Source organism: Balaenoptera borealis, assembly GCF_965194805.1.
Source record: "Balaenoptera borealis genome assembly, chromosome: 6".
Taxonomy (NCBI): Eukaryota; Metazoa; Chordata; class Mammalia; order Artiodactyla; family Balaenopteridae; genus Balaenoptera; species Balaenoptera borealis.
This window is the reverse complement of record NC_138863.1, coordinates 53,873,058-53,898,277: the sequence shown is the minus strand read 5'-3', so window position 1 is coordinate 53,898,277 and position 25,220 is coordinate 53,873,058. Positions and strand designations below refer to the sequence as shown.

The 25,220-nt window shown below is 37.6% G+C and overlaps 1 protein-coding gene and 1 long non-coding RNA gene across 8 annotated transcripts in view; one reads left to right on the top strand and one right to left on the bottom strand.

The window, feature by feature from the left end:
• The window catches only part of ZNF385B (zinc finger protein 385B), a 424,173-nt gene that overhangs the window by 299,905 nt on the left and 99,048 nt on the right, over positions 1–25,220 (bottom strand). For 6 of the 7 annotated variants that reach the window (XR_014246181.1, XM_082397549.1, XM_082397551.1 and 3 more), the window contains exons 2-3: positions 18,639–18,790; positions 17,620–17,937 (exon numbers count right to left, since the gene is read on the bottom strand). Coding sequence is in view for 6 of the 7 variants with exons in the window: in XM_082397549.1 (XP_082253675.1) it covers positions 17,620–17,935 (316 nt within the window). In the remaining variant the exon portion in view is untranslated. Of the gene's footprint in view, positions 1–17,619; positions 17,938–18,638; positions 18,791–25,220 lie in introns of those variants that run through there. The other variant, XM_082397544.1, reaches the window with a different exon arrangement.
• LOC309631341 overlaps positions 1–25,220 on the top strand; it is a 780,796-nt gene that overhangs the window by 663,508 nt on the left and 92,068 nt on the right. The window lies entirely within an intron of this gene.

Genomic DNA, 25,220 nt, shown 5'->3' with positions numbered 1-25,220 from the left:
TAAAATGAAACTATAATATTTGATTATAGGTCCTTAATCCCTTATCTAAAACCCCTAGTGCCAGATGCATTTCAGAATTCAAATGCTTTCAGATTTTAGAAAGATAATACTCTGCGGATACTGTGAATTATATAATGCCTCAAGTAAAGTCTACGGCAAAAGTCTATAATCAGACATATTAATTAACAGTTCTGCAGCAAAATATGTGCATATTCAGACTAGATGGGATAAAGACTATTATTAACCTCACACACATCAGTTCAGGTCAGGTTTTGCCATCAATATAAATTACAAAACCTTCTGATTTTCAGAGCTTCTTGGATTTTGGAAATTACAGGTAAGAGATTATAGACCTGCAGAAATGTTTACCTAAACTGTTGTAAGGTTATGGATTGGAAAATAATACCTTACCTTGGCAAGTGTTCTCTGGCTTGGCAAGAGAGCTGGAGATGAGCATTGCTTTAACAGGATAGGCCAAAAAACCACAAGAAGGTGCTATTAAAACTGACACAAAGTACAGCAGAGATGCGGCTATAATGCAAGATGACAAAACTAGGGCGTGGCAATGGAAGGTAAGAAGAAGGCATTCAGAATTATTGTGTCAAGAAATAACAAAACATAATGATGAAAATATCAACCACTCACTGATTACCTACTTTATACCCAGTAATGTGACAGGCACTTGACATAAATATTTCTTTTAGCAACCTACTTTATAATTTTCAAAAGGATATTTTAAAAGAAAAATGTGTTTTCAGAATGAGGCACAAAACATTGGGTTATCTCACCCTCTTCTCACTGTATCCCAAAGCAAAACATCCACAATGGTTTTTAAACATCACATGTGAGAATGTCAGAAACAAAGAAAAAAAATAAGCTTCACCTTTTGAAGTAAAGGTTCATATTTTATTTTTATATACTATTTGGTGTAGGAGTTCTTTAAAATCACTTACAGAAAAGAAAGTAATACGATTTACCATCAATATTCAAACTGAATAACATTAAAACCCATTTTAAAAATATATTCTTAAGACACGTGACTATTATGTTGTATTTACCTGGAGTTTTCCTATATTTCCCAAATAAATACTTTTTTATACGAAGTACATTGAAGAGCATTAACACAGCAAAGTATTGATATTGGACTTAAGACTTCAGACCTACAGAATATTCACATCTTCTAAGAGCTCTTCTCAAAAAATAAAAAGTTGCAGTTACGTAGGAAGGATAAGTCTAGAGATCTAACATACAGTATGATGACTAGAGTTAATAATACCGTACTGAATACAACTGGCCCTTGAACAATGCCAGGGTTAGGGGCGCTGACCCTCCGCACGGTGGAAAATCCAAATACAAGTTATAGTCGGTCCTCCTTATCTGCAGCTCATCTATATCCGAGCCTCCTCATATCCGCAGTTCCTCTGTATCCACAGACTCAACCAACAACAGATTGTCTAGTACTGTAGCATTTACTATAGAAAAGAACCTGTGTGTAAGTGGACTCGTGCAGTTCAGACCTATGTTGTTCAAGGGTCAAATGTACCAGAAATTTGCTAAGAAAGTAGATTTCAATCACCACACACAAAAGAAGTGATTATATGAGGAGACGGATATATTAAACTAGCTTGACTGGAGTAATCACTTCACTATGTAAATGTATATCCAGTCATCATGTTGAACACCTTAAATATATACAACTTTCATTAAAGAAATTTAAAAACCGTAGGTACCCTCCCCCAAAATAAGAGCATTTTTTGAGTGCCTTTTGGGACCCAGACTTGCAGTGGGGAGGAGTCCTAGGGGTGTTTGTGAGAACAATGGTCTTCCTATTCACTGTATAAAGTAGAATGGAATACGTGGCTCTAATGTTAGTATGTAGCATGACAAAGTCATGTTCCATGTGAAGAAGGAAACTGCATTTATTCATTTGAGAGTACTACATAATTTGGTGAACTCTTTCTTTAGCAACCAAAATAGTGTCCTGGTGGTTTGATGAAATTCTTGCAACTTCTCAAAGTAACTGATTATCTAGAGTCAGTAACTCCCCAGGAATAAAATTAACATCTCGTTATACATTTTACATCATGTCCACATAAGAAAAGATAAACTTCCAGAATCTGCAGGCCTAGATATCTGAGTTGCAAGGAAGGCTCACCAGAGGCAGCCTCTTGAAATGAAGTGGGCCAACGTGATGCAAATGCCATCATACTCAGCCCCTAAAAAAATACAATAACCAGACCACTCAGTTCCTCCAAACTCCTCATGTAATCAGGAGAAAAGCAAACATGTTTCGCAGCTTGCCTAAGAACCAGATCCAGAAAAACCGGAAGTGCCAAGGATGAACACCAATCCCGTGGTCAGTTGTAACACTGCACGAGGATGCCTAACTTGGAACAATGCCCAACAACCTCCTTGGCTGGGTTGCTGCCGAGTATGAAAGTAGAACTCTTGTATGAAGAAAGGTGGTCAGTCAGTGACAACACACTCAACCCACAGTGGGAATCAGAACTCAATACTGTTAAGTTTCTGTTGAGCCAGCTACTGAAAGCCTTTCTCCCTTAGATAAGCTTGAAATAGATAACGCTTCTATTCTAAGACACCTATATTTTAAGTGTGCCTTTGATGATTCAAATCACTCAGCCACCCAAACATTTAGCATGATTGTCTTTAAATTTTAAAATCTAAAATTTTTAAATCTTAAATTTTTAAGAACTAAAAACCAAGACTTGATGTAAAATAACACTTGTCTGTTAATAAATATGATACATGTAAAAGTTCATAGTCCAAAGTATTCTTAAAGCAAAAGACTATCTGCCCTTCACTAAAATAGGGTCAAGCACTCCTTTTAATTCTTTGTTTCTGAAAAAGTTCCATTCAGACTCCTTTATATATCAATTCCTTAGAGCTCTGGGCTTATATAATCAACACCCTTCTTTAACGCTTTTAAACCACATGTACAGAATACAGAGCTGTTCTATAAGGACTTTTTCAGGTGACCGTAGGGGTAGTTCTAGATTTCTGACACCATCCATAATGGCTAGGCTCTATCTCAAAGCATTTTGGGGGGTTGTAGTTATAACCTGAGCCTTCATCCTATTTCCATATTGCTGTATTCTCTCTCATTCATAAGGAATTTCAACCTCAATAAGCCCTGCCATATAAATCTCAGTTGAATTTACCTGGGGAGTACAGATATGGGGCACTAACTCTATTCTTGTTTGGAAGAATAAAATTAGGATTTTGCAAAATGCTTAGAAACGTACAGTGATCAATACTGGATAAGACAAAGAGTCGGAAAAGTAGATATATATTCCTTCTACTGTGTCATCATTGGGTCTGAATTATTCCAAGAGGTAATTCCTGTGTTCTCTCAAAAGGATCTGGGATTATACCAAGGAAATCAAATGCTCTATTTTCAATGATCTCATTTGGTATATTTTGACCAAGACCTTCTCCCCTCTGAGTCTGTCCCTTCTTGGAAAACTATAGGCAGTTATATGGGCTCTATCTAATAAATGATCTACATAATAATTATTCCATGAAAAGATTTTTATGGACTTATAATTAAGAGGTCTAGGGAAATAAGTGCATTGTAAATAATCTAACCCACCTGCCTCCACACTAAAATGCTTTATCTACCTAGTGCACTTACTGGTAGAAACTCACTGATATTCACTGATACATCGATGATTTGTTACACTTTCACCATGGTACTTAATATTTTGCAAAAGATTCTTGGTTAAGTTATAAGTGGCACACTGACTCATCAAAAATGAAGCAAAAGAAAGTATTTTAAACCATATGTTTCTACAGCAAAAGTAAAAGATATTATATTGATGAATTCTAGCCCTATCTCTGCATCTATCACACAAACCTAAGTTTGCACCATTAACCCTTTATGTTTGTATTTAATATCTCTTAAAATGGACTATAATTTTTTCCAGACAAGGGGAAACATTAAGGTATTTAAGTTGTATGTTTAATTCCTGAAAACTGGAGAAAAATCTCCCCTACCCCTTCCTCTCTCTCTCTCCCTCCCTCTTTCTCTCTCTCTCTCTCTCTCTCTCTCTTTCTCTCTCCCTCTCTCTCACACATACACACACACAAACACCCTGATACCCCCCCTATATATTCTACCTAATGCATAGAAGATGCTCAAAAAAAGTCTGTCAAATGAACATGTTCCTGCCCACACACATTCTCACCTCTTTGTATTTCTTTGCTTTCCATACTCATTAATAAATTCCAGCAAATGTGGTGGGATTAGGAATAAGGCGAGTATCTTATTTTTAGTATACCTGTGGCACCATCTTGTGGTAGGTCTATAGTGTTGCAGTTTCAAGCTTAATTTCCAAAGTTCAAAAATGTCTGAGAAAACGCTTTTGAGGATAAATTTTACATTTTAAATATATATGAGATGCAGTGTAAGAAATCTGGCTTATGTATTTTAACAACCCACATACATGTTTTAATAGTCTTAATACCTATCACAATGCCCTGACCCTAGAAGCTGTTTCTTGAATGTAGAATAGGAATGAGAATTAGAGAACATTAGAAGGGAAGGGAAAAAAAACAGCTGAAGATCCTGGAGGCATCAAAGAGAAGGACAGAATATAGCAGCAAAGAAAAGTACACAGTATAAAATGCTCCAGCTGACAACCCATTTTCAGATCTTGCCCTCCATTCCCACCTTCAAACCATTACGTCCACTTCCCGTTGCAAAACCCATCCTTACTTTCTCCCCTCTGTCCCCACAGTGTCCTCAACTTAAAGTCTACTCAAATTCAGTTCAGAATCCCTAAGGCCAAATGAAGGATGCCACGTGTCACACCAAGAGGCAGAGTCTATTTTTCTACCAGTTGAATTTGTCGTGGTCTTGTGACCAGCTCTGACCAAAAGAACACAGTGGTTGCAGCTTCTGCTCTTGCTGTCCAGCAATGCTGCTCTGTGACCCATGTGTGATTGAAGCCTATCTAAGCTTCTCCAGCAGGAGAGTCTACTGGCAAGAGTGACCCAGCCTGCAGCCAGCATCAACTGCTAGATGTGTGCATGAGGCCACCGGAGACCATCCAACCCAGATGAGGTACCAGCTGCCTACAGCTGCGTGACTGACCTCCAGTGAGTCCCGGACGAGAACCACCCAGCTGACACCAGCCCCAATCTCTGACCCACAGAATCATGATTAAAATTTAAAAATGTAAAAAAAAGTTCTAAAGGCCTCTGCCAACCTTCGCAAATTCTCTGGTCTTTCTAATCCTCTCACTCAGTTTCAGGCGCGTCTCAGCTCTTTAGACATGTCAAGCTTTTTCTCAATTTAAGATTTTAAACATTCGCCTTACTCCCTTTGAATCACTTTTCTCCACTCTCTTTGCTTGATTAACTCCTGTTTAGTCTTAAAAGATTAACCTTAAATGAGATTAGAAATTTGGGATAAATTGAAGGTGGGAGAGAATATGGGCATTTTAGTTAGTATACAACTGGAAAAAATCAAACACTGATAATAAGGAAAAAATCCTGAATTCTTTTCATTTTTACTTTGTGAAGAATTTGTTGTAAAAAAATTATGAGAGGTAATGTAGAGAGAGAGATGGATCTTAGATTTTGAATTTTTTTGTGTGGTCTTAGGAAAGGGCTCCAAATCTCTCTTACTCTTGGTGTCTTTATCTATAATGTGAGGATAGTCATACATATCCTGTTGAGTTTTGAGGCCTAAAGCCATTATTTCAACCTTTGCATGATAACCTCTATCTCCAGTGCACCTCAGATCAAGTGCAGATGTGTCTCTCTTACCGCAATTCAGCAGAACCTCCGTGCTCTTGGCCTGATCTCACGTGTACCATCCATTGCCAAAGGCAGAATCACAGGTCACCCCCTAAGAGAGAATCCCTTGCCATTCTGAGGAAATATGGATCCTAAAACCCCAGAATAAAATCAATCCTCTCCCCCATAATCCTTGGGGCAGTTTGATTCTCCATGACAGATACATACATTTCCTAAGGACACAAGGAGAATAAAATGTAAAGTTAACGTTTATTACTTTATCTGGTGATTTACCTGCTTCTAATTGGAAGGGGGAGAATCATGTATCACTGAATGAGATGTGGGGAAGTCTTCTGAACAGTAAAAGCCAGACTTACCACATAAACATGCTACAGCCAGAGAGAACTGAAGGCCCCTGTTTTCTGATTCAACTTGCACATCAGGTACATTCTCCGTGCAGAAGTAACCTATAAGCACACACCAGGCAAATTCTGTCCCGCCCAGCTGATGTCCATAGATGGGAGGCAATAACACCATGGTGAGGAATCAGGCTGCAGAACTAGGCTGCCATGTTCCAAATCCTAGCCTTGCCTCTTTCGGCTACTACCTAACCTCTTTATTGCTCATTCACATTGTCTGTTATAATAATAATATCTTCCTCGCAAATCTGTTGAGAGGCTTCAAATGAGATAACCTCCACAGCACCATATCTGGCACAAGGTAAGGCCACATTCACTCACGTAACCACAGCCTTTCAGTCTACCTTCACTGTTTTTATGATACTGTAGGAGGTGCAGAGTTGCTTAGAAAGCTCTCAGGGAGGGGTGGGGATTGGTTGATGGGGCTGGGTGGCTATATCATTCTATTTCCATGACATCATCCCTCTTTTTCCATGAGTCAGTGGATGCCCCAGAGGAAGACAAGGAACATGAGGTCACCTTGCCCCTCCCTGACCATTTCCCAATTACAAATTTATTTAAAGTAAGAAGCTCCTGGGACTTCCCTGGTGGCACAGTGGTTAAGAATCCACCTGCCAATGCAGGGGACACGGGTTCAAGCCCTGGTCCGGGAAGATCCCACATGCCGCGGAGCAACTAAGCCCGTGTGCCACAACTGCTGAGCCTGCGCTCTAGAGCCCGGGAGCCACAACTACTGAGCCTGTGTGCTGCAACTACTGAAGCCCACGCGTCTAGAGCCCGTGCTCCGCAACAAGAAAAGTCACTGCAATGAGAAGCCCGCGCACCGCAACGAAGAGTAGCCCCCGCTCGCTGCAACCAGAGAAAGCCCACGCACAGCAACGAAGACCCAATGCAGCCAAAAATAAATAAATAAAATTAATTAATTAAAAAAAAAAAAAAACCCTTGATGCTAAAATAAAGAAAGAAAGAAGCTCCTTTTCTGGGTATAAATCCTCCTCCGTTGGGTTAGTGTTGTCAAAGTGTGATTTTTGGACCAGGAGTTTCCACATCATCTGGGAACTTGTTAGAAATGCAAGTTCTCAGGCTTCACCCCCCGGCCTACTGAATCAGAAACTATGAAAATGAAGCCCAGCACTTTGCATTTTAACACACCCTCCAGGTGATTCTGATGCATGCTAAATTTTGAGAACTACTGGGTTAAATTATCAGTCATTAATGCATCCAATTTCTCTAAATTTCTTAAGTTCAGATCCATCTCAGAGAATGAGAATGGTGATTGGAATAGGGATGGTGGAGAAATATTATAGCGATGGGCACTCAGGATAAAGAATAGGTCTCAGGCTTTGACAGCAGAGGGCAGGATGAGGGTCACTAGCCACTCTAGAGAGAAAATAAATGTGGTCCATTTTGTCTGGAATTGGGAAGCTGTGTGTGGGTTATGGAAAGTAATCTCTGTGCAATTGGGAGGTATCCTGGGGAAATAATACCTAAGCTAGGATGTCTGGACTTGTTGGGGAGGCTTCTGGTTGACGAAAACCAGAGTGGGCTATAAAAAGAACTCAGGAGAGCTCTGAATTACAGCTGTCGCTGATTTTTTTTTACATGTGTGTTTGAGCAGCTGTGTTTTTCCTATGCCTCTGATCCCATGGGACAAGGATGACTCTTCTCCCTCTTCCAGCTCCTTTCTTTATACTTTGCCAAATGTTCCTCCTTTGCCCACACTCATACTCATTCCAATAAGAATAAACTATTTATAGTTTATCCCAACATGCATTTACATTGCTGTCCCCTCTACCTGGAATGTTGTTTTTCCTTGAGTAACTTGAAACTCATTTTTTAAAATTCACTGCAAATATCACCTCCTCTAGGAAGCCTTCTCTGATCTTCATAAAGTTGACCATCCCTTTCTCTGTGCCACATTTACTTTATATGTAGATCATCATTGTTCTTAGCATATCACATTGCCATTCATTTATTTATATATCTGTCCTCTCTCGACACTTAAAAGAGATTGTATTTTATTAATCTCTGTAGACACTTGATAATTTTTAAAAAGCAAAACCCCCAAATTTGTGTTCATTATCATATCTGATAATGCTACTAGAATACAGGTGTTTTAGGTGGTACCTTTATTATGAATTTTTAACTGAAATTTTTATTGAGATAATTAGAGATTCACATGCAGTTGTATAAAATAATACAGGGAGTTCCATTGAACACTTTGTCCGTCTTCCACTGATGGTAACATTTTGTAAAATTATAGGATAGTATCACAACCAGGATGTTGACATGGATACAATCTACCAATCCTATGCAGATTTCCCCAGTTTTACTTGTATTCATGTGTGTATGTGTGTGTTTGTCACCTGTGTGGGTCGTGAATCCACCACCACAGGATCCCTCATGTTGACCTTTTATAATCACACCCACTTCCCTCCTGACACCTGCCCCCAGCCTTAACCCCCCAGGAACCACTAATCTGTCCTCCATTTCTAAAATTTTGTCATTTCAAAAATGTTGTAAAAATCAGCTCAGTATGTAACTTTGTGGGATTGATTTTTTTCACTTAGCATAATTCCGTAGAGATTCAACCAAGTTGTTGCGAGTATCAATAGTTCATTCCTTTTTATTATGGAGTACTATTCCATGGTATGGATGTACCACATGTTAACAATTCACCCTCCAAAAATATGCAGGTCAAATCCTGGAACCTTTGAATGTTACCTTATTTGGAAAAAGGATCTTTACAGATGTGATTGAGTTAAGAATTTTGAGATAGAGATAATCTTGCATTATCCAGGGGCCCCTAAATCCAGCTGCAAGTTTCCTTATAAGAGAAAAGCAGAGGGAAGTTTGAAACAGAAAAGCAGACACAGACACACAGAAGAGAAAGTGATGTGAAGACAGAGGCAGAGATTGAACTGATGCAGCCACCAGCCCAGGGCTGCCCGGGCAGCCAGCAGAAGATGAAAGAGACAAGAAATGGATTCTCCCTACGTATTGCCCATGGAGGGAGTACGGCCCTGCAAATTTCAGACTTATAGACCCCAGAACTTAAAGAGGATGAATTTCTATTGTTTTAGGCTGCCAAGTTTGTGTTAATTTGTTATAGCAGCCTCAGAAAACTAATATAGAGTTGTTCATAGTTTTTGTGTATTACAAATAATGCTGCTATGAAATTCATATACAGGTTTTTGTGAGAACGTATATTTTCATTTCTCTGGAATACATTCCCAAGAGTACAATTGCTGGGTCGAATGGTGATTTCATGTTTCGTCTTATAAGAAACCTCTAAACTGTTTTCTAGAAGGGGCTGTACCATTTTACATTTCCATTAGCAATGTACGAGTGATACATTTACTCTTCAACCTTGTCACGTTTAGTGTTGTCACTATTTCTTCTTTTAGCCATTCTGACAGGTATATTGTAAAACCTCATTGTGGTTTTATTTTGCATTTCCCTGATGACTAATGATGCTGAACATATTTTCATGCACTTACTTCTCATCTGTACATCCTCTTCAGTGAAATTTTTCTTCCTATCTTTTGCCCACTTTCTGATTGGATTGTTTGATTTTGTTTTGGTTTTTTTTTTTTACCGTTGAGTTTTGATAGTTCTTTATGTACTCTAGATCCTTTGATATGTGGTTTGCAAATATTTTCTACCATCTGTAGCTTATATTTTCATTCTTTTCCCATGGTATTTTACAAAGCAAAAGTTCTTAATTTTGAATGAAGTCTCATTTATCAGTTTTCCTTTTATGGATCATGCTTTTGGTGTCAAGTCAGAACTCTTTGCCTAGCCCTAGGTCCCAGAGATTTTCTTCCATTTTTTCCCTAAAAGTTTTATATTTTTATGTTTTACATTTAAATACATGATCCATTCTGGTTAATTTTTGTATATGGTGTAAAATTTAGGTCAAAGTTTTTTTTGGGGGGGGAGGGTTGTTTTTATTTTTGCTTTTGTTTTGTTTATAGATGTGCAATTGCTCCAGCACCATTTGTTGAAAAGACTATTTTTCTTTCACTGAATTGATTTTGAATTGTCAAGAGTCAATTGAGCATATTTGTGTGGATCTACAGTTCTGGATTCTATATTTTTTTCCATTGATCTATGTGTCTATACCGCCACAAAAAAACAAACAAAAACCAAAACCCAACAGCTTTGATTACTTCAGCTATATAGTAAGCCTTGATATTGGGTAGAGATTTTTCCTACTTTATTTCTTCTTTGTCAAGATTGTTTTAGCTGTAGGGCCTGTGTTTTTCTATATAATTTTAGATTAAGCTTGTCTATGTATACAATAAATCTTGCTAGGGTTTTGAAGGAATCGCATGAAACCTACAGATCAATTTAGGGAGAACTGACATTTTAACTATGTTGAGTTTTCCAATTCATGAATATGGTATATCTCTCTATTCATTTATATCTTCTTTGATTTCTTTTCTTAACATTTTGTGATTTTCAGCATACAGATTCTGTACATGTTTTTCACAGTATGTATCTAAGTATTTCATTTTTGAGGGGTGATTATAAATGATATTGTGCTTTTAAGTTTAAGTTTCCATATGTTCATTTTTAGTGATATATAAAGATATGCAACTGGTTTTTGTGAGTTCTCTATCCTGTAAACTTTCACAGATTCTTTGGGATTTATATATGGACCATCATGTCATCTGCAAAGAAAGAAAATGTTATTTCTTCCTTTACCATCTGTATGCCTTTTATTTATTTATTCTTGCCTTATTATGGTGCCTACAATTTCCAGCACTATGTCGAATAAGAGAGGTGAGAGTGGACAACCTTACCTTGCTCTTGATCTCAGGGAAAAGCAGTCTTTCACCGTTAAAAATTATGTTAGCTACAGACTTTTTTGTAGATGTTCTTTATTAAGTTGAGGCAATTCCCCTTTATTTCTAACTTGCAGAGAGTTTTTATCAAAAATGAGTATTGGGTTTTCTCAAATGCTTTTATGGCAACAATTGATATGATCATATGATTTTCTTCTTTAGCTGTTGATATGGTATTTTATATTTATTGGTTTTCAAATGTTGAACCAGCCTTGCAAATCTGGAATAAATCCCACTTGATCATGGTGTATAATTATTTTTATACATTGGTGGATTCAGTTTGTTGATATTTTGTTGAGAATTTTTCAGTCTAAGTTCATGAGAGATATTAGTCTGTAGTTTTCTTTTTTTTATTTTTTATTTGTCTGCTTTTGGTATCAGGGTAACACTGACCTCATAAAATAAATTGGGAAGTGTTTCCTCCTCTTCTATTTTCTGAAAGAAATTGTGTAAAATTGGTGTTCCTTAAATGCTTGGTTTTCCAGTAAAACCATGTAGATCTAGAAATTTCTTTTGGGGTGCTTTGTAATTATGAATTCAACTTATATGATCATTATAGATTGTTTTACCTTGGTTGCATCTGGTAGTTTATGGTTTCTGAAGAACTGGTTCATTTTTCTAAGTTATCAAATTTCTGAACATAAGTTTTTTATAGTATTTGCTTATTATATTTTTAATTGCTGCAAATTCTGTAGTAATATCATCTATTCCATCTGTGTCTTCTTTCTTTTTCATCTTTGTCAGTCTTACTAGAGGCTTGTAAATTTCATTAATCTTTTTCAAAGAGCCAATTTTCTATTTGTTTCCTCTGGTTCCCATTTCTCTGTTTCTCTTTTCTTGTCATCATATGGGTTACTTGAACATTTTTTAGGACTCCATCTTGATTTATTTATATTCTCTTTGATTGTATTGCTTTCTATAGTTTTCAGAGTGGTTGATATGGGTATTACAATATACATACTTACGGCAATCTACTGGTATCATCATTTAGCTACTTTAAATGAAGTACAGAAACCTTACTTCCATTTAGGTCCCTTTAACTTCCACTTTTAATTATTATTATCTTGAGTATCATATGGTTAATTTCATTTCAATCATCAAATATGTTTTATAAAACTTATGAGGAAAAGGATTGTGTGGGGATTAATTTTACGTGTCAACTTGACTGGGCCACAGGATGCCCAGATATTTGGTCAAACACTATTCTGGGTGTTTCTCTGAGTTTGTTTTTGGATAAATTTCACATTTGTGTGTGTGTAGATTCTATTCTGAAAGCAATGAGGAACATTGAAACATTTTAAACAAGAATTATATGAACAATCTTGCATGACAGAATGTACTTCCTTGCAGCACTGCACAGTCAGTGTTTACCAGGATGACATGAAAATCACAGTCATGGTAATAAGGAGGGCCTAGGAAATGTGCTGGGAAAAGTTAACAAATGAGAAATTTTCATTACAGCAGTCTCTTTAGGATGAACATACACACACATATATGTATGCATATGTAACTATATAAATTCTTATTGATCTGTTACATACTCTTATGAAAATGATTTTTAATGCTATATCTACACAATTCCATCACGATTTCAAACCTTCAGTAAAATACACTACCCACAAATCTACTGAGTTGATAAGCTTTTGGGGGGTCATTAAAGAAGCCCACATTTGCATTAATATTAGGCAGAGAAAAGAGAACATAGGGAGCAGTTGAGAAAAAAAAATTCCCCAAATTCAAAAAGAACACAGAATTAAAGTAAGATTTGTCCAATGGATTCTCTTTGGGAACTTACAGAAAGACCTAGAATTACGAATAAATGTGGAAGTGGTTCTCCAAACTTTGTTTTGTCTAAAAAATAAAGGAAAAGGTATTTCAAAATGTTGGAGAACTTAAGCACAAGAAAATTGGGGCTACATAATTTTTTTAAAGAATCAATTACGTTCAAATTAAGGCTGTACTGAACACAATTTTTAAAAATTTTTTATTGAAGTATAGTTGATTTACAGTATCATGTAAGTGTCAGGTATACAGCATGGCGATTCAGTTATGTATATAACTGAATATATATATATATATATATATCGCTGTGCTGTATACCTAAAACTTAAACTGAAACATCAGCTTTTCCTGGGTCTCAAGCCTGCCAGTCTTTGGACTGAAACTACACCGTCAGCTCCCCTGGGTCTCTAGCTTTCTGACTGCAGATCTTGGGACTTGTCAGTCTCCATGATCATATGAACCAATTCCTTTAATAAATATTCTTATTATATATGTATATATACACCACACACACACATATATATGCATGTATGTGTGTGTGTATCTATCTATCTCTCTATATATATCCTATTGATTCTGTTTCTCTGGAGAACCCTTACTGATACAGTTTGTTCTATGATTCATTCTTTTATCATTTCCTCTCTATTTGAAAAGCTTCCTTTAGCCAATCTTTAAAAGTAAACTGCTAATGATAAATTCCTTTGTATCTCACAAAACTTCATCTGCGTGTGAAGGATCCCTATTTAAGCTATTTAAGCTCTCTTTGCTTCCCCTCTGATTCTTCCTCCTGTAGCCCAGAGTGTTCTAAAATAGTTTTAGGTAAACTCTAAGAATCTTCCTGTTCTTCCAGAAGGAACACACTAAATTCTAAATTTAGTGAAAGAACTATCAATGTTCGGGGGTCAATCACCTCTTATTCAGAAAAATGGCTCAAGTCCCAACCACCACCCTGTGGACCCCACTCCTACCCTGCCAACCCCAAAACCATAATAAGACTGACAGAGAGGAGGGGAAGTTCCGTCTGAAATGAAGTTCTTGGAAGGTTATGTCTACTACCACATCTTTTCTCCTTTGGGGAGGAGATGTGCTACTATTTTTCTCCCTGTATTAATCTGCTAGGGCTATTGTAACGAAGTACCACAAACTGGGTGGCTTAATAATACAAATTTATCATCTCACAGTTCTGGAGGCTAGAAGTCCAAAATCAAGGTACTGTATGGTGGGTTCTTTCTGAGGGTTCTAAGGGAAGGATCAGTTCCAGGGCTCTCTCCTCAGCTTGAAGACAATTATCTTCTCCCTGTGTTTTCACACCATCTTCCCTATGTGTGCATCTGTCTCTATGTCTAGATTTCCCCTTTTTATAAGGACACCAGTCATATTGGATTAGAGTCAACCCTAATGGCCTCATTTTAATTTAATTTCCTCTGTAAAACTCTATCTCCAAATAAGGTCACGTTCTGAAGTACTGGGGATTAAGACTCTAATATATCTTTTTTGGGGGGAGGAGGGATAAGTCCCTAAAGCCAAGTGATGGGCAAAAAAGAGAGATAGGCATTTTGTTCCCTGATTAAGTACCTGCTTTGTCAGTGGACTTGCCAGCCTCCTCTGTGCTACCTGAGCAGGCAAGAGAAATGTGGAGAGAAGCCCCCTACCTCCACCTACTGCACCTCTACCTGCCTGGGCCCCAGCAGCTCTAGGTTTTCAAGAGGAATGTTAGTTGTCAGATGGATTCTGCACATGATCTCAAGCCCCAAGAGTTGGTACACAGATGAGAGAAGAGGAAGATGCAGCTAAATCTCAGGGACTCCCAATGTCTAAGGGACCATTTGAGGGGAGCTCTTCATCCATAAGGTCTGTTAAGAGCATCTGTGACCCACAGAGACAACCAGAATAGTAATTACCTACCAAGAATAGCATTACAACTTTGTCAAGGCTGTAAGGTAAGGACACCTCCACCCCTCCATCCCTCCATGGTTTCCCGCCACCTGAGCAGAAGTGCAGGCGGAGGGAGGGGCGGCGGGAGAGCCGACTGTGCCCTACCTTCCACTCTAAATGTGAGTCCATCTAGCCAAATCTTAATTTGGCTATGAAATGGATGTTTTTATAAGCAGAACTGTCTTCTAAATCAAAGAGTCCCTCTGAATATACAAATGTGAAAAGTTATGGTCTGAGAAGATGTTTAAGGGAGTTGTTACCCAGTAGGAAATAGATATTTGATTGATCAAAACTGAGGAAAGTGACTGGAAACAAATAAAACCATGTCAGGCTGACTCCTCATCGAGTTGAGACTCTAAACAATAGATAATGTGCACATGCACACATAACAGCACTAAGGTATATTCCACTCTAGTTCCTGCTGTTTTGTTTAGCATGATCCCACAGGCAGTTTCACCTTTCATTAGGTATTCTTCAGAAATACAATTTTTAATGACTATGGTTTCTATCATTCATCTTATAAATGTACTATAACGTATTTAACTTTTCTCCTATTGGACATTCAGGATACAGCTAATATTTTGGAATTATAAATCATGTCATAATCATCTTTGTACATACATCTATGTCCGATTTCTATTTCAAAGAGGGAACATTATTATACCTACTTTTTTTTTCAGATGGGAGGATTATGCTAACCAGTTTGAGGTTAAGTGACTTGCCTTCATCATATGTTAAACCCAGATCTTCTGAGAATGAATCACTGACTATATTATCAGCATATGAAAACTGTCCTTTGTGCCTAATATAAAACTTGAAAAGCTGTCTCATTTTCTTACCCATTTTCCTATATATTAATATACTGTGTTATACTAGTTGATGAGCTATGTTTTATTTATAAAATATATCCATAATATTCTGTGTATGTCTTAGCTAAATGTATTTTATATCAGCTAGCTAATTTCATTAGTATGGGAGAAAAATGGAGAAATTCATGAATTGGAGCTTTACATGTCTGTTTTCAAAACCCATCAGAGAAAGGTAGTTTTCCATGATAAAAACCATTTGTGACCACAAATATATTACAGCATATTGGTTTGAATTTAACCTGAGTTTATTGCATGGTAGAAAACAGCAGCAAAGTAGTGACGAAGAATTATGGCTTCACTATTAATTAAATATGGTTGGAACTCTGATCTGCCATTTCCACGTTGTATGAACCTGGACAAATTTTATCTCTGTGCCTTTGTTCCTATTCTGTAAATTAGGAATAATCTTAGTACCTACCTCAGGGTTCATGAGAAGATTAAACGAGAAAACTCCTATAAAGCTCTGAGGACCAAAATATGTCCCATAGAAAATGTTCAGTTATTGTTAGCTACTAACATTACCTCTTTTAGAAACCAGAGGTTAACCTCAATTTAAACATAGATATTTGGATTCTAACAAATGTAATTCAAACCTTTACTCAGGGCTATTTGCTCTCTGATTTAGAGATAAGACAGTCATCAGTTTTTACTCTAACACCAACTATATTTTTAATATGTAAATACACATACATTAATGCATTTGTGAATAACAAATGAATATATGATGGTAACAATTATCATCATAATAAGTAAATACAAAACAGAAAAGTTATCTTTCACTATTGTAATAATTGTGTATCTTATATCCTATAAGTTCCTTTAAGTTCTTTCACAGCATGGTAAGTACTGACTGAGGAAAATAATTTAATAAAATTAAATCATATACTGGGTAAAAAGTAATTAGGTTTAGCTTGAAATAGAAAAATTATTAATTTACAGCAAACACATACAAGCCATCTTTACCGGAGCTTAATATGGATCATGGTATAACTTAACGAAATCAAAAACTATGCAACAGCACCAAGTGAAATTCCAACAAAGGGCTGCACCGCGTCATCTCACTTCAAGTTGAAGGTTCATTACCAAAGCACACACTTGCTAGAGAGGAATTTGGAGCTTTTCCTCACATTTAGGAGGCTTATCCTGGCCTCCCAAGTAAACCTGTGGAGGAGGCCTACTTTTTGTAGAAACCTTCACCATGGAAAACAGTACATTTCACATTTTTCTTTACTTGTGTCACAACTAACAGACCAAAGGCCAGCAATATGAAGGAGGCAGCATTGCCCAAGGATAAGATACAGGGTTTGCAAAACTGTTTAGAATTCAGGGCAGATGCAAGAATGAGAGAATCTCCAAGCTTCTGCCTCTATCCAGCCCACAGGAAAGGGTGAGAGGCAAGAGGCAGGGAAAGTGCTTGCGGTGGTGCTGGAGCTCAGAGGTAAGCCTTGTTGGTTTTGGCAATGGCTGTTCCTATTGTTAGAACACCACCGACACACTGCTGCCAACTCCCTAAAAGAATATAACACGTCTAGCGCACAAGATTAATGCTCCTTTCCTGCATCATGGATGTTATAAATAAAACTGGAGCTTTTTATATACCACCTAATAGTACGCTACTCAACGGAAAGCAGAGCAAGAAAGCCAAAGAAAGTCTAATTCTGCAGAGAGGAGAAAAAAATTGATATCACTGATCCATTTTAAACACATTTCAAAATATATTACGGACTGTTCACAAACTACGGAGATACAGAACTATGTCAATGGGCTGATAGACAAATTTTGTGTTTATATATATATTTGTGTCTAGTATAATATATATTAATAACAATAAAAAATGTATCCTGAGAAGTAACAGACAGCTCTTGGATTTTACCTGTAGGGAAAAGAATATACATTGTGGTGGTAGTTTTAAGGGGAAAGATAAGCCTTGCTCTAAATCTTTCATTTTCTAGAACAGAAGCACGTCTCCCAGCAGGAAATGGGCCCCCAGGCCCTCCCACCTACCTGTGCTGGCGTAAGTGCTGGGGCTGGCCAGCGGTGGTCCGGAGCCCTGGGCTGGGGGCGGAGGCTGTCCATCACTCAGCTGCTTGACTCGTTTGCGGTGAGATTTGCCGTTGTAATGGACTTGGGCCTGGGCTGCAGAGTTTAGCTGGATGTTGCACACCTCACAGAAGGAGAACAGAATTTTCTTTTTCTCTTTACTCAGCTGGTCCTCAGGTCTGTCATTCTTTATTCCCTTATCTTCAAAGCCCCGTAAAAAAGTTGCCATATTCATAATTCCATCTTCAGGGTAGTTGTCAGGGCTTAAGGAATACTTCATACCTAAAAAAAAAAGTACAAATGCTTGTGAAATATATGCCTTCTTATTTTCTAGTATGATTATGATTAATTTCATGGTATGGTTTAAGCTAAAATCTCCCAGCTACTCAGTGATCACGCTTGGAAAAAAATTATCAAAAGCACTTAACTGAGCAAATATGATCTTTGAACATGTGTTTCCTCTGTCTGGAGCATTTTCCACTCTACCCTTGCCCCTCCTCCCATCACCTCTCAATTCTTTTGCCCTTTTAACTCCTGCTCACCCCTGAGATCTGAGCTGGAGCATTACCCTCTCCTGGAAACCTGTCTGACCCTGGAGATAAGGCAGATCCCTGGTTACATGCTCACATCGTGCTATGTGACCTATCTTCAGAACACCTCTCACCATGTGCACGTCATATGTATTTGTACAATTATTTGATTTAGGTCTGTTTCCCCAGTAGAGTGTGAGCTCTGTGGGGGCAGTAACCTCATTTCTGGATAACCTTTGAGCCTAGAACTGAAAATTTTACCTAATAGGCATTCAAATATCTATTGAAGGAAGGAATAAAGGATGTTACGAATCCATACTATGAAAAAGGGTATGTGTAGACACCAAGGTATACATAATACACACACATCTGCACACCTGCCAACAGATACATGCCCTAACTTGGGGAGGAGGTGAATAACAAAGACAAAAACACATTATGTCTGCAACTTACATTGGGTTGTATTCCAAAAGCCTCTTTATAAGTCAGCCAGTGGGAATTTGAACATATTTTCTTACAGATGTAGTGAAACAAACTGTTTTTAGCTGTCCAGATTAGCCCATAAACATCAATTTAATCTCTGATGAGGTTGAAATGCAGAACATCTGAAACACAAAATAATAGAAACACAATATATGGTAATCTAGTAATTGAAATAGAAAAAGAGTAAAACAGACTAAGATAAAATTTTGTTTACTTTTAAGTGCTGATTTTCACTTAGTTAGATAAGGGTATAGTGATAAGTTATAACCTAAGTAAAGATTTTAAAGGAGCCTTTACAGTACCTGAAGAATCCTGGGTAATGAAGATGGCCTTGGCTTTTTATTTTGCTCAGTTCCACTTTAACATATATAAATTTTTCATTTTAGTTAATACCAATGTTACCAGCATTTTTATACTTATCAGTGTGGTTATTACAATGTTTTCAGTTCTCAACTCGAATAAAGAAAAAGATACTCTCACAGAAGAAAAAGGAGAACAATATTCAGAGAATAATTGGGCAAAAGCTAAGGGAAAAGGGGTATGCATGAAAAAGATTTGGCTGAGGTGGACAGTACTGTGCTATGAGGGATGAAGAGTTCAGATAAAGAAAGGATCGTTGCTTGTGATGGATTCTGCCTGGGGAAAAAACTCAAAGATACTGGCTTTGAGCAGTTCTGTTGATGCAAGTTGGCTTGGAGCTCTATGGAAGAGAAGGAGAAACTAAAGACTAATCCGTATTTGGAGGGTTCACCAGTTGAATGTTTAAAATTCAGAAAATAAATTATAGTACAGAGTATAATCATAAAGATATTGATTCTATGTATATGGTATGCCAAGAACTCATTTACACCCACACACCCTATTGCAAAGTGCCATTATGCACTATACCATAGGCTAAATAATAACCTTCAGAGAATTGTTAAAATAGTACTAATTTTGATACGTTAAACCTATTTGTTCCATAAATACTTTACCCTGATGCCACCAATTTAAAGAACTCAATTCCACAAAATTTTCCAAATGAATTTATTCCTTTCACCTCTCCACAAAGGCCATTTTCTTCATTAAAATCTATTCAGACTACATATAAATAAGGTTTAAGCAATTCCTATAGCTGAGTTGCAGAAAATAATTCTGTTATAATTGAAATGTGATTTGAACTGCACGTATATCAATATTTTTGCTGTAGTTCCTAAATCCAAAATACTACAGTGTCACAAAGCCATTTTTCTCATAAAACTTTAGAAAATATCAGTGTCATATAAAAGTTATGTTCAAACATATTACTTTGTGTCTTCTCTTAAACTATTAAAACTTATCATAAGAATTACTGAACTAAATAATAAAAAACAGATAAAGAATTCTGAAAATAAACTCGTCATTAATATTTTAGCCTTGTTTATAAAACTAATCCATTGTAAAAACATAAGGAAAACCAGTAACTAATTTTTAACCTTGCATCATCTCACTGAATCATTGAAATCTAAGTGTTATATTTCAACTCAAGCAACCAAAATCCTTGACTCAACTGAGTAATGATGACACTTCCATCTGAAAATTTAGCTTCTTTGGAGGTAGGTGGACTTGCCCATGTTGCTAATTAACACATGGTATTTCACAGAAACAGGACATACATCATAATGCTTCCTTTTAAATTTGAAATCTAAAAAATGACTTCTTTGTATTATCTTATAAAAGATAAAGCCAGCTTATCTGTGCTTTTCTGATTGCCATTTGTCCTAGAAATAAATTGTGCTTTAGGTTTATTTAAATATATATATATATATTTTTAGTAGTAAGAAAGAAACCTTTAAAATGAAATGAATGGCTATTCTAGAATTCTCCTGTAACCTCTGCAGAGTACCAGCACCCTTCATAACTTTTATCCCTATTTTACTTTCTCCCAGAGTTATTCTCACAGATGATCCCCCAAACCTCCAACACCATGCTCATGGGCCACTCTAGGGAGAATGTAATGCCTGGGAGTGGGGCGTGCATTCCATCCATCAAGTCCCAATTTATTAGTCCTAGGGCAGGTTTCACCACACTACCTCCTTCTTAGGAGAAAAATAAGTTCAGCTCCTGTTAGCAGCCACTTGCAACCAGAATATATTTAGTTCCAGAGGTCTTGGGAAAAGGACCTGGAGGTGGTAGAGAAGCAAGATATCAGAGTCTCAACATCCAATTTTGACCTCAGATGATATAATTTCTAGGCTAATAATATGCGTGGTGATGATAACATTTATAACGTCAATTTTCTGGCTAAGGGGAAGGTAACAGTGAGTTTAAGTGGAAGAAGAGAAAAATCTCACTTTCTATTTTAAAGTGTTTTTATCAGACTATCTTAAATTACATGCTTCACTTGCGTAGGGCAGAAGGACCTTCAGAGGTATCCAATTTTAAACAGAGCAGTGGGCAGCGCTCTGCCATGACAGCCATTCAGGCTTATCTGAAGGTAAGAGAAGTCCAGACAACCAGACCAAGTATCCTATGTTTTTTTAATATTATTTTATCAGGTTAGATGGCCACACATTTAACATCCATGAGAAAATAAGATATTTTGGTACAGGTCAAGGAATAAGAAAGTTGTTCCTTGAGTTGCTGCTTTGGGGGAAAAGACATGATAGGATAGTCAGTGACTATCTAAAGGAGTGATTTTCTTAAAAAATATTTATTTATTTATTTATTTAGGCTGCACCAGGTCTTAGTTGCAGCATGCGGGATCCTCGTTGTGGCATGCAGGATCTTTAGTTGTGGCATGTGGGATCTTTTAGTTGCAGCATGCAGACTTATTAGTTGCAGCGTGTGGACTCCTTAGGTGTAGCATGCAGACTTTTAGTTGCGGCATGCGAACTCTTGCTTGCAGCATGCATGTGGGATCTAGTTCCCTGTCCAGAGATCGGACCCAGGCCCCCTGCATTGGGAGCGCAGAGCCGTACCCGCTGGACCACCAGGGAAGTCCCTAAAGGAGTGATTTTTAAATGACCAGGATGCAACACGTCAGGAAATTTTATACTTAACAACTTTCTCTAAAACTGGCCCTGACTGCACAGTTATCCAATTGTCTTTTGTAATAATTTAAATAAAAGGCAGCTGATTCAGAGGTAAAGACTGGAAGCCACAGGAAGAATGTGAGCACATCTTACTTTAGAAAGAAGAACAGTCTGGGATCCCTGAAGCTCAAACTGCACTATACTGTTTCAGCCCCATACTTGGGGTCATTTCACTTTAATAAACTCATCTTTGGGAAAAGTACTGCTCTTGTCATGAATTATTTTAGGGAAAGACCACACCTCTGTGGATGGGTGTAGGATTACCACAAAAGGAAAATATCGTTCCGCTGTGAGTCTTACCACAAGATTGATGGGGGCAGGAAGTAGACAAAGAGGCATGAACCTGTGACTGCCTCTGGGCGTGGGGGACAGGGGATCTGTATGCAGGTATGAGACACTTGTTCCAGGCATTCCCTTCATGGGGAGGTAAACTGATCCCTGGAACAGAGACAGGCCTGAGTCTGGGCAAAGAAGGCTGAACAATAGAGAATGCCTATGGAGGACTTTGGTCTGTGACCTCAGAGAACCTCTATATCCAGGAACAACTGTGAACTTCTCTACCTATATTTCCTTTTCCTTTTTTTTCTTTTTTTTTAAAATCCTGAAGCCATCAGTGAAATCATGCAAACACCACAGTTGATCTTCCTATTGGGAGGAATTGTGTGAGAGTCTGGAATGGCACCTGGGGTTAAAGCCATCCATGGGAGAGCAGCAGCAAGGGACTTAAGGAAGTCAGTGACTGGCAAAAGAATGATGCAGTGGTCTAGAACCAGGCAGCTGGTTAAGATGTTAATTAACAACTGGCTTGGGATATCTCAGGGATTCAAAACAGCATACAAGAAAGGCAAGCTGGTAAAATAATGGAATTCTTACATCAAGTAGAGATTTGAACTATTTTGAATTAGCTAATGTAAAGGGTAAATAGGCTGGGGCATTTGAGCTACCTAAAGGTAAATAAAACAAGGTTATTTTATTCTCATTCATTATTGTAGATCCTAAGCCAACTAGACACCTAGCACTTAGAAGATGCTCCATAAACCTTTGGTCAAATGAAATAGTTGCTATAACTAATTCAACTGAAGTACAGCTGCAGCCAAAAACTGCTAGTTAAATTGGTCTTGGCCTTCAGAAGACCCAATAATTGTGTGTCTATGTAGAGCAATGTCTTTTCCGGCACCCTTGATCTTCTGAGTGGTCCAAGTTAGCATTATATACAAATAGTATGACAATGTCAATAATGAGAACAAGGAATGTGTTTTATTCTTAGTGTCAGAATATCAATTCCAAATATACATATTCACATTTCAGATGAAACCAGAATTGAAAATATCCTTATATGCCTAGTACACTGAGATTCTATCAGCAGAAGTAAAAATGTAGGTTTCTTATTGCAAGAATAAAATGTTGCAATAATTAATGTTAATTATGAAACTGTTAATTTTATATAAAGAACAATTACTAAAATTTTTTTCAGTGACTTAAATAAAGAAATTGATTGACAACTAAATCAAGCACTAGCTCTGTAACTATAGAGAGAATATATACTTATTTTGAGGTACAAATGTTTATAATCAGATAAATAATAAGTCAAATAATGACAGAAATTAGATTATATCATAATTCTAATCTTTGTAGAATTATGTGGTGTAGTTGCTTTCATGATATTAAACTAATTAACCTTTAAGCACTATATTTAGTTTTTATTTGTTTAATTCCATTAAGGCATGAACCATTTTGGGAAAAATTCTACTTGGGAATTTTTCTCATCTTCTGAGGATGAAGCAAAAGCAAAAGGCCAGCTTTGTTACCTTAAAATTACTACCTCGGACTTCCCTGGTGGCACAGTGGTTAACAATCCTCCTGCCAATGCAGGAGACACTGGTTTGAGCCCTGGTCGGAGAAGATCCCACATGCTGTGGAGCAATTAAGCTCGTGCACCACAACTACTGAGCCTGCGCTCTAGAGCTCGCGAGCCACAACTACTGAGCCTGCGTGCCACAACTACTGAGCCTCCCGTGCTCTGCAGCAAGAGAAGCCGCTGCAATGAGAAGCCCATGCAACGCAACGAAGAGTAGCCCCCGCTCGCCACAACTAGAGAAAGCCTATGCACAGCAACAAAGACCCAACACAGCCAAAAATAAAATATTAATAAATAAATAGATTAAAAAAAAAGTGAACAGAAGAGCAAAAAGTAATAATAAAAAATAAAAAAATTACTACCTCAAGGAGATAATAATTAAATAATACCTAAACTCATAATATGATACAATTTTCTGTTTCCATATCTCAAAAGTCATTCTGAATGATGGTATTGGGCCTTAGCCTAAGGCAAATACTGATTTTAACACTTGGTTTTTGGTGATGCACCAAAAGGTATATATGGTACACCTCAAGCCCTAGAGAGCGAAATGCTTACTGACTTGGCTATACAGTCTTTATAATAAGGAAGCCTAGATTCCATTCGCCCTCTGCCTGGCCTGAGACAGCAGCAGAACACAGGAGAGGGAACTTCAAACCATGAAGACTTGGGCAAAGGCAGATGTTGCAGTCCCATTCCTCCCACGGCATTGCCAGGGTAGGGGTGCAAGCTTGAACACATTCCTGAGCAGGCCCTGGAGCCCCTCCAGAAGCTCAACAGCTGAATCTGTGTGTGAAGCTGGAAGGAGCTGCCCTGGCTCCTTGAGATTACTGCCAACGCACCTTCCAGGCGTGGAAGGGAACACAAGCAATTCAAGAGACGGCTCCACACGAGTCAGATCTGTCGATCAAGGAAGTAACATCCTCAATTCATTGAACTCTCAGGTCATCTTAAAAAGCTTACAAACACGAATGGTATTTTCTGGCTTTTGCCACGTGAGAAAATATAGGGTAAAACTAAAGAGACCACGTTACACACTGTAGTTTTATTTCTAGTCATAATCTCTCTGTATACCATCTGGACAGTTTTACATTTATTGCATTTTTCATTCATGTAAAAGTAACTTATATCATTCTAGAAATTTTGGAAAATACAAGGAGCAGAAAAAGGTGGGGGAAAGTCCTCCATGTTCCTATCATTCAAAGGTAACCATGTTTTGTTGTTTATTTCTAGCCTTTTTAAATGCACATACTGTTTTCAAAGAACTTTGGTTAGACAACAGACATTTGCTAGGAGTTCAAATGTATAAGTATATTAGAAGCTGAGCTCTTAGACTGATTATATTTACCTACAAATTGATTAATAAGAAGTCAATTTTTCCACCTCTGGTATGGATCAAGTGTAACTGTAGCAAGTGTTCTAAAGAAGAGAAACAGTGCTATGAACATCATTAATAGGGGGCTGCCCTGGCCCATGCAGTCTGAGAGGAGGTGATGTTTGAACTAAGAACTAAAGGATGAGTAGGAGTAAATGGAAGAACATTCCAGATAAAGGAGATTGCATGTGCCAAGGTCCAGAAGGAGGAAAGATGGCAGGTAGAACAAACTGAAAGCAGCCCAGTACATCTAGAGCAGAAAGAGC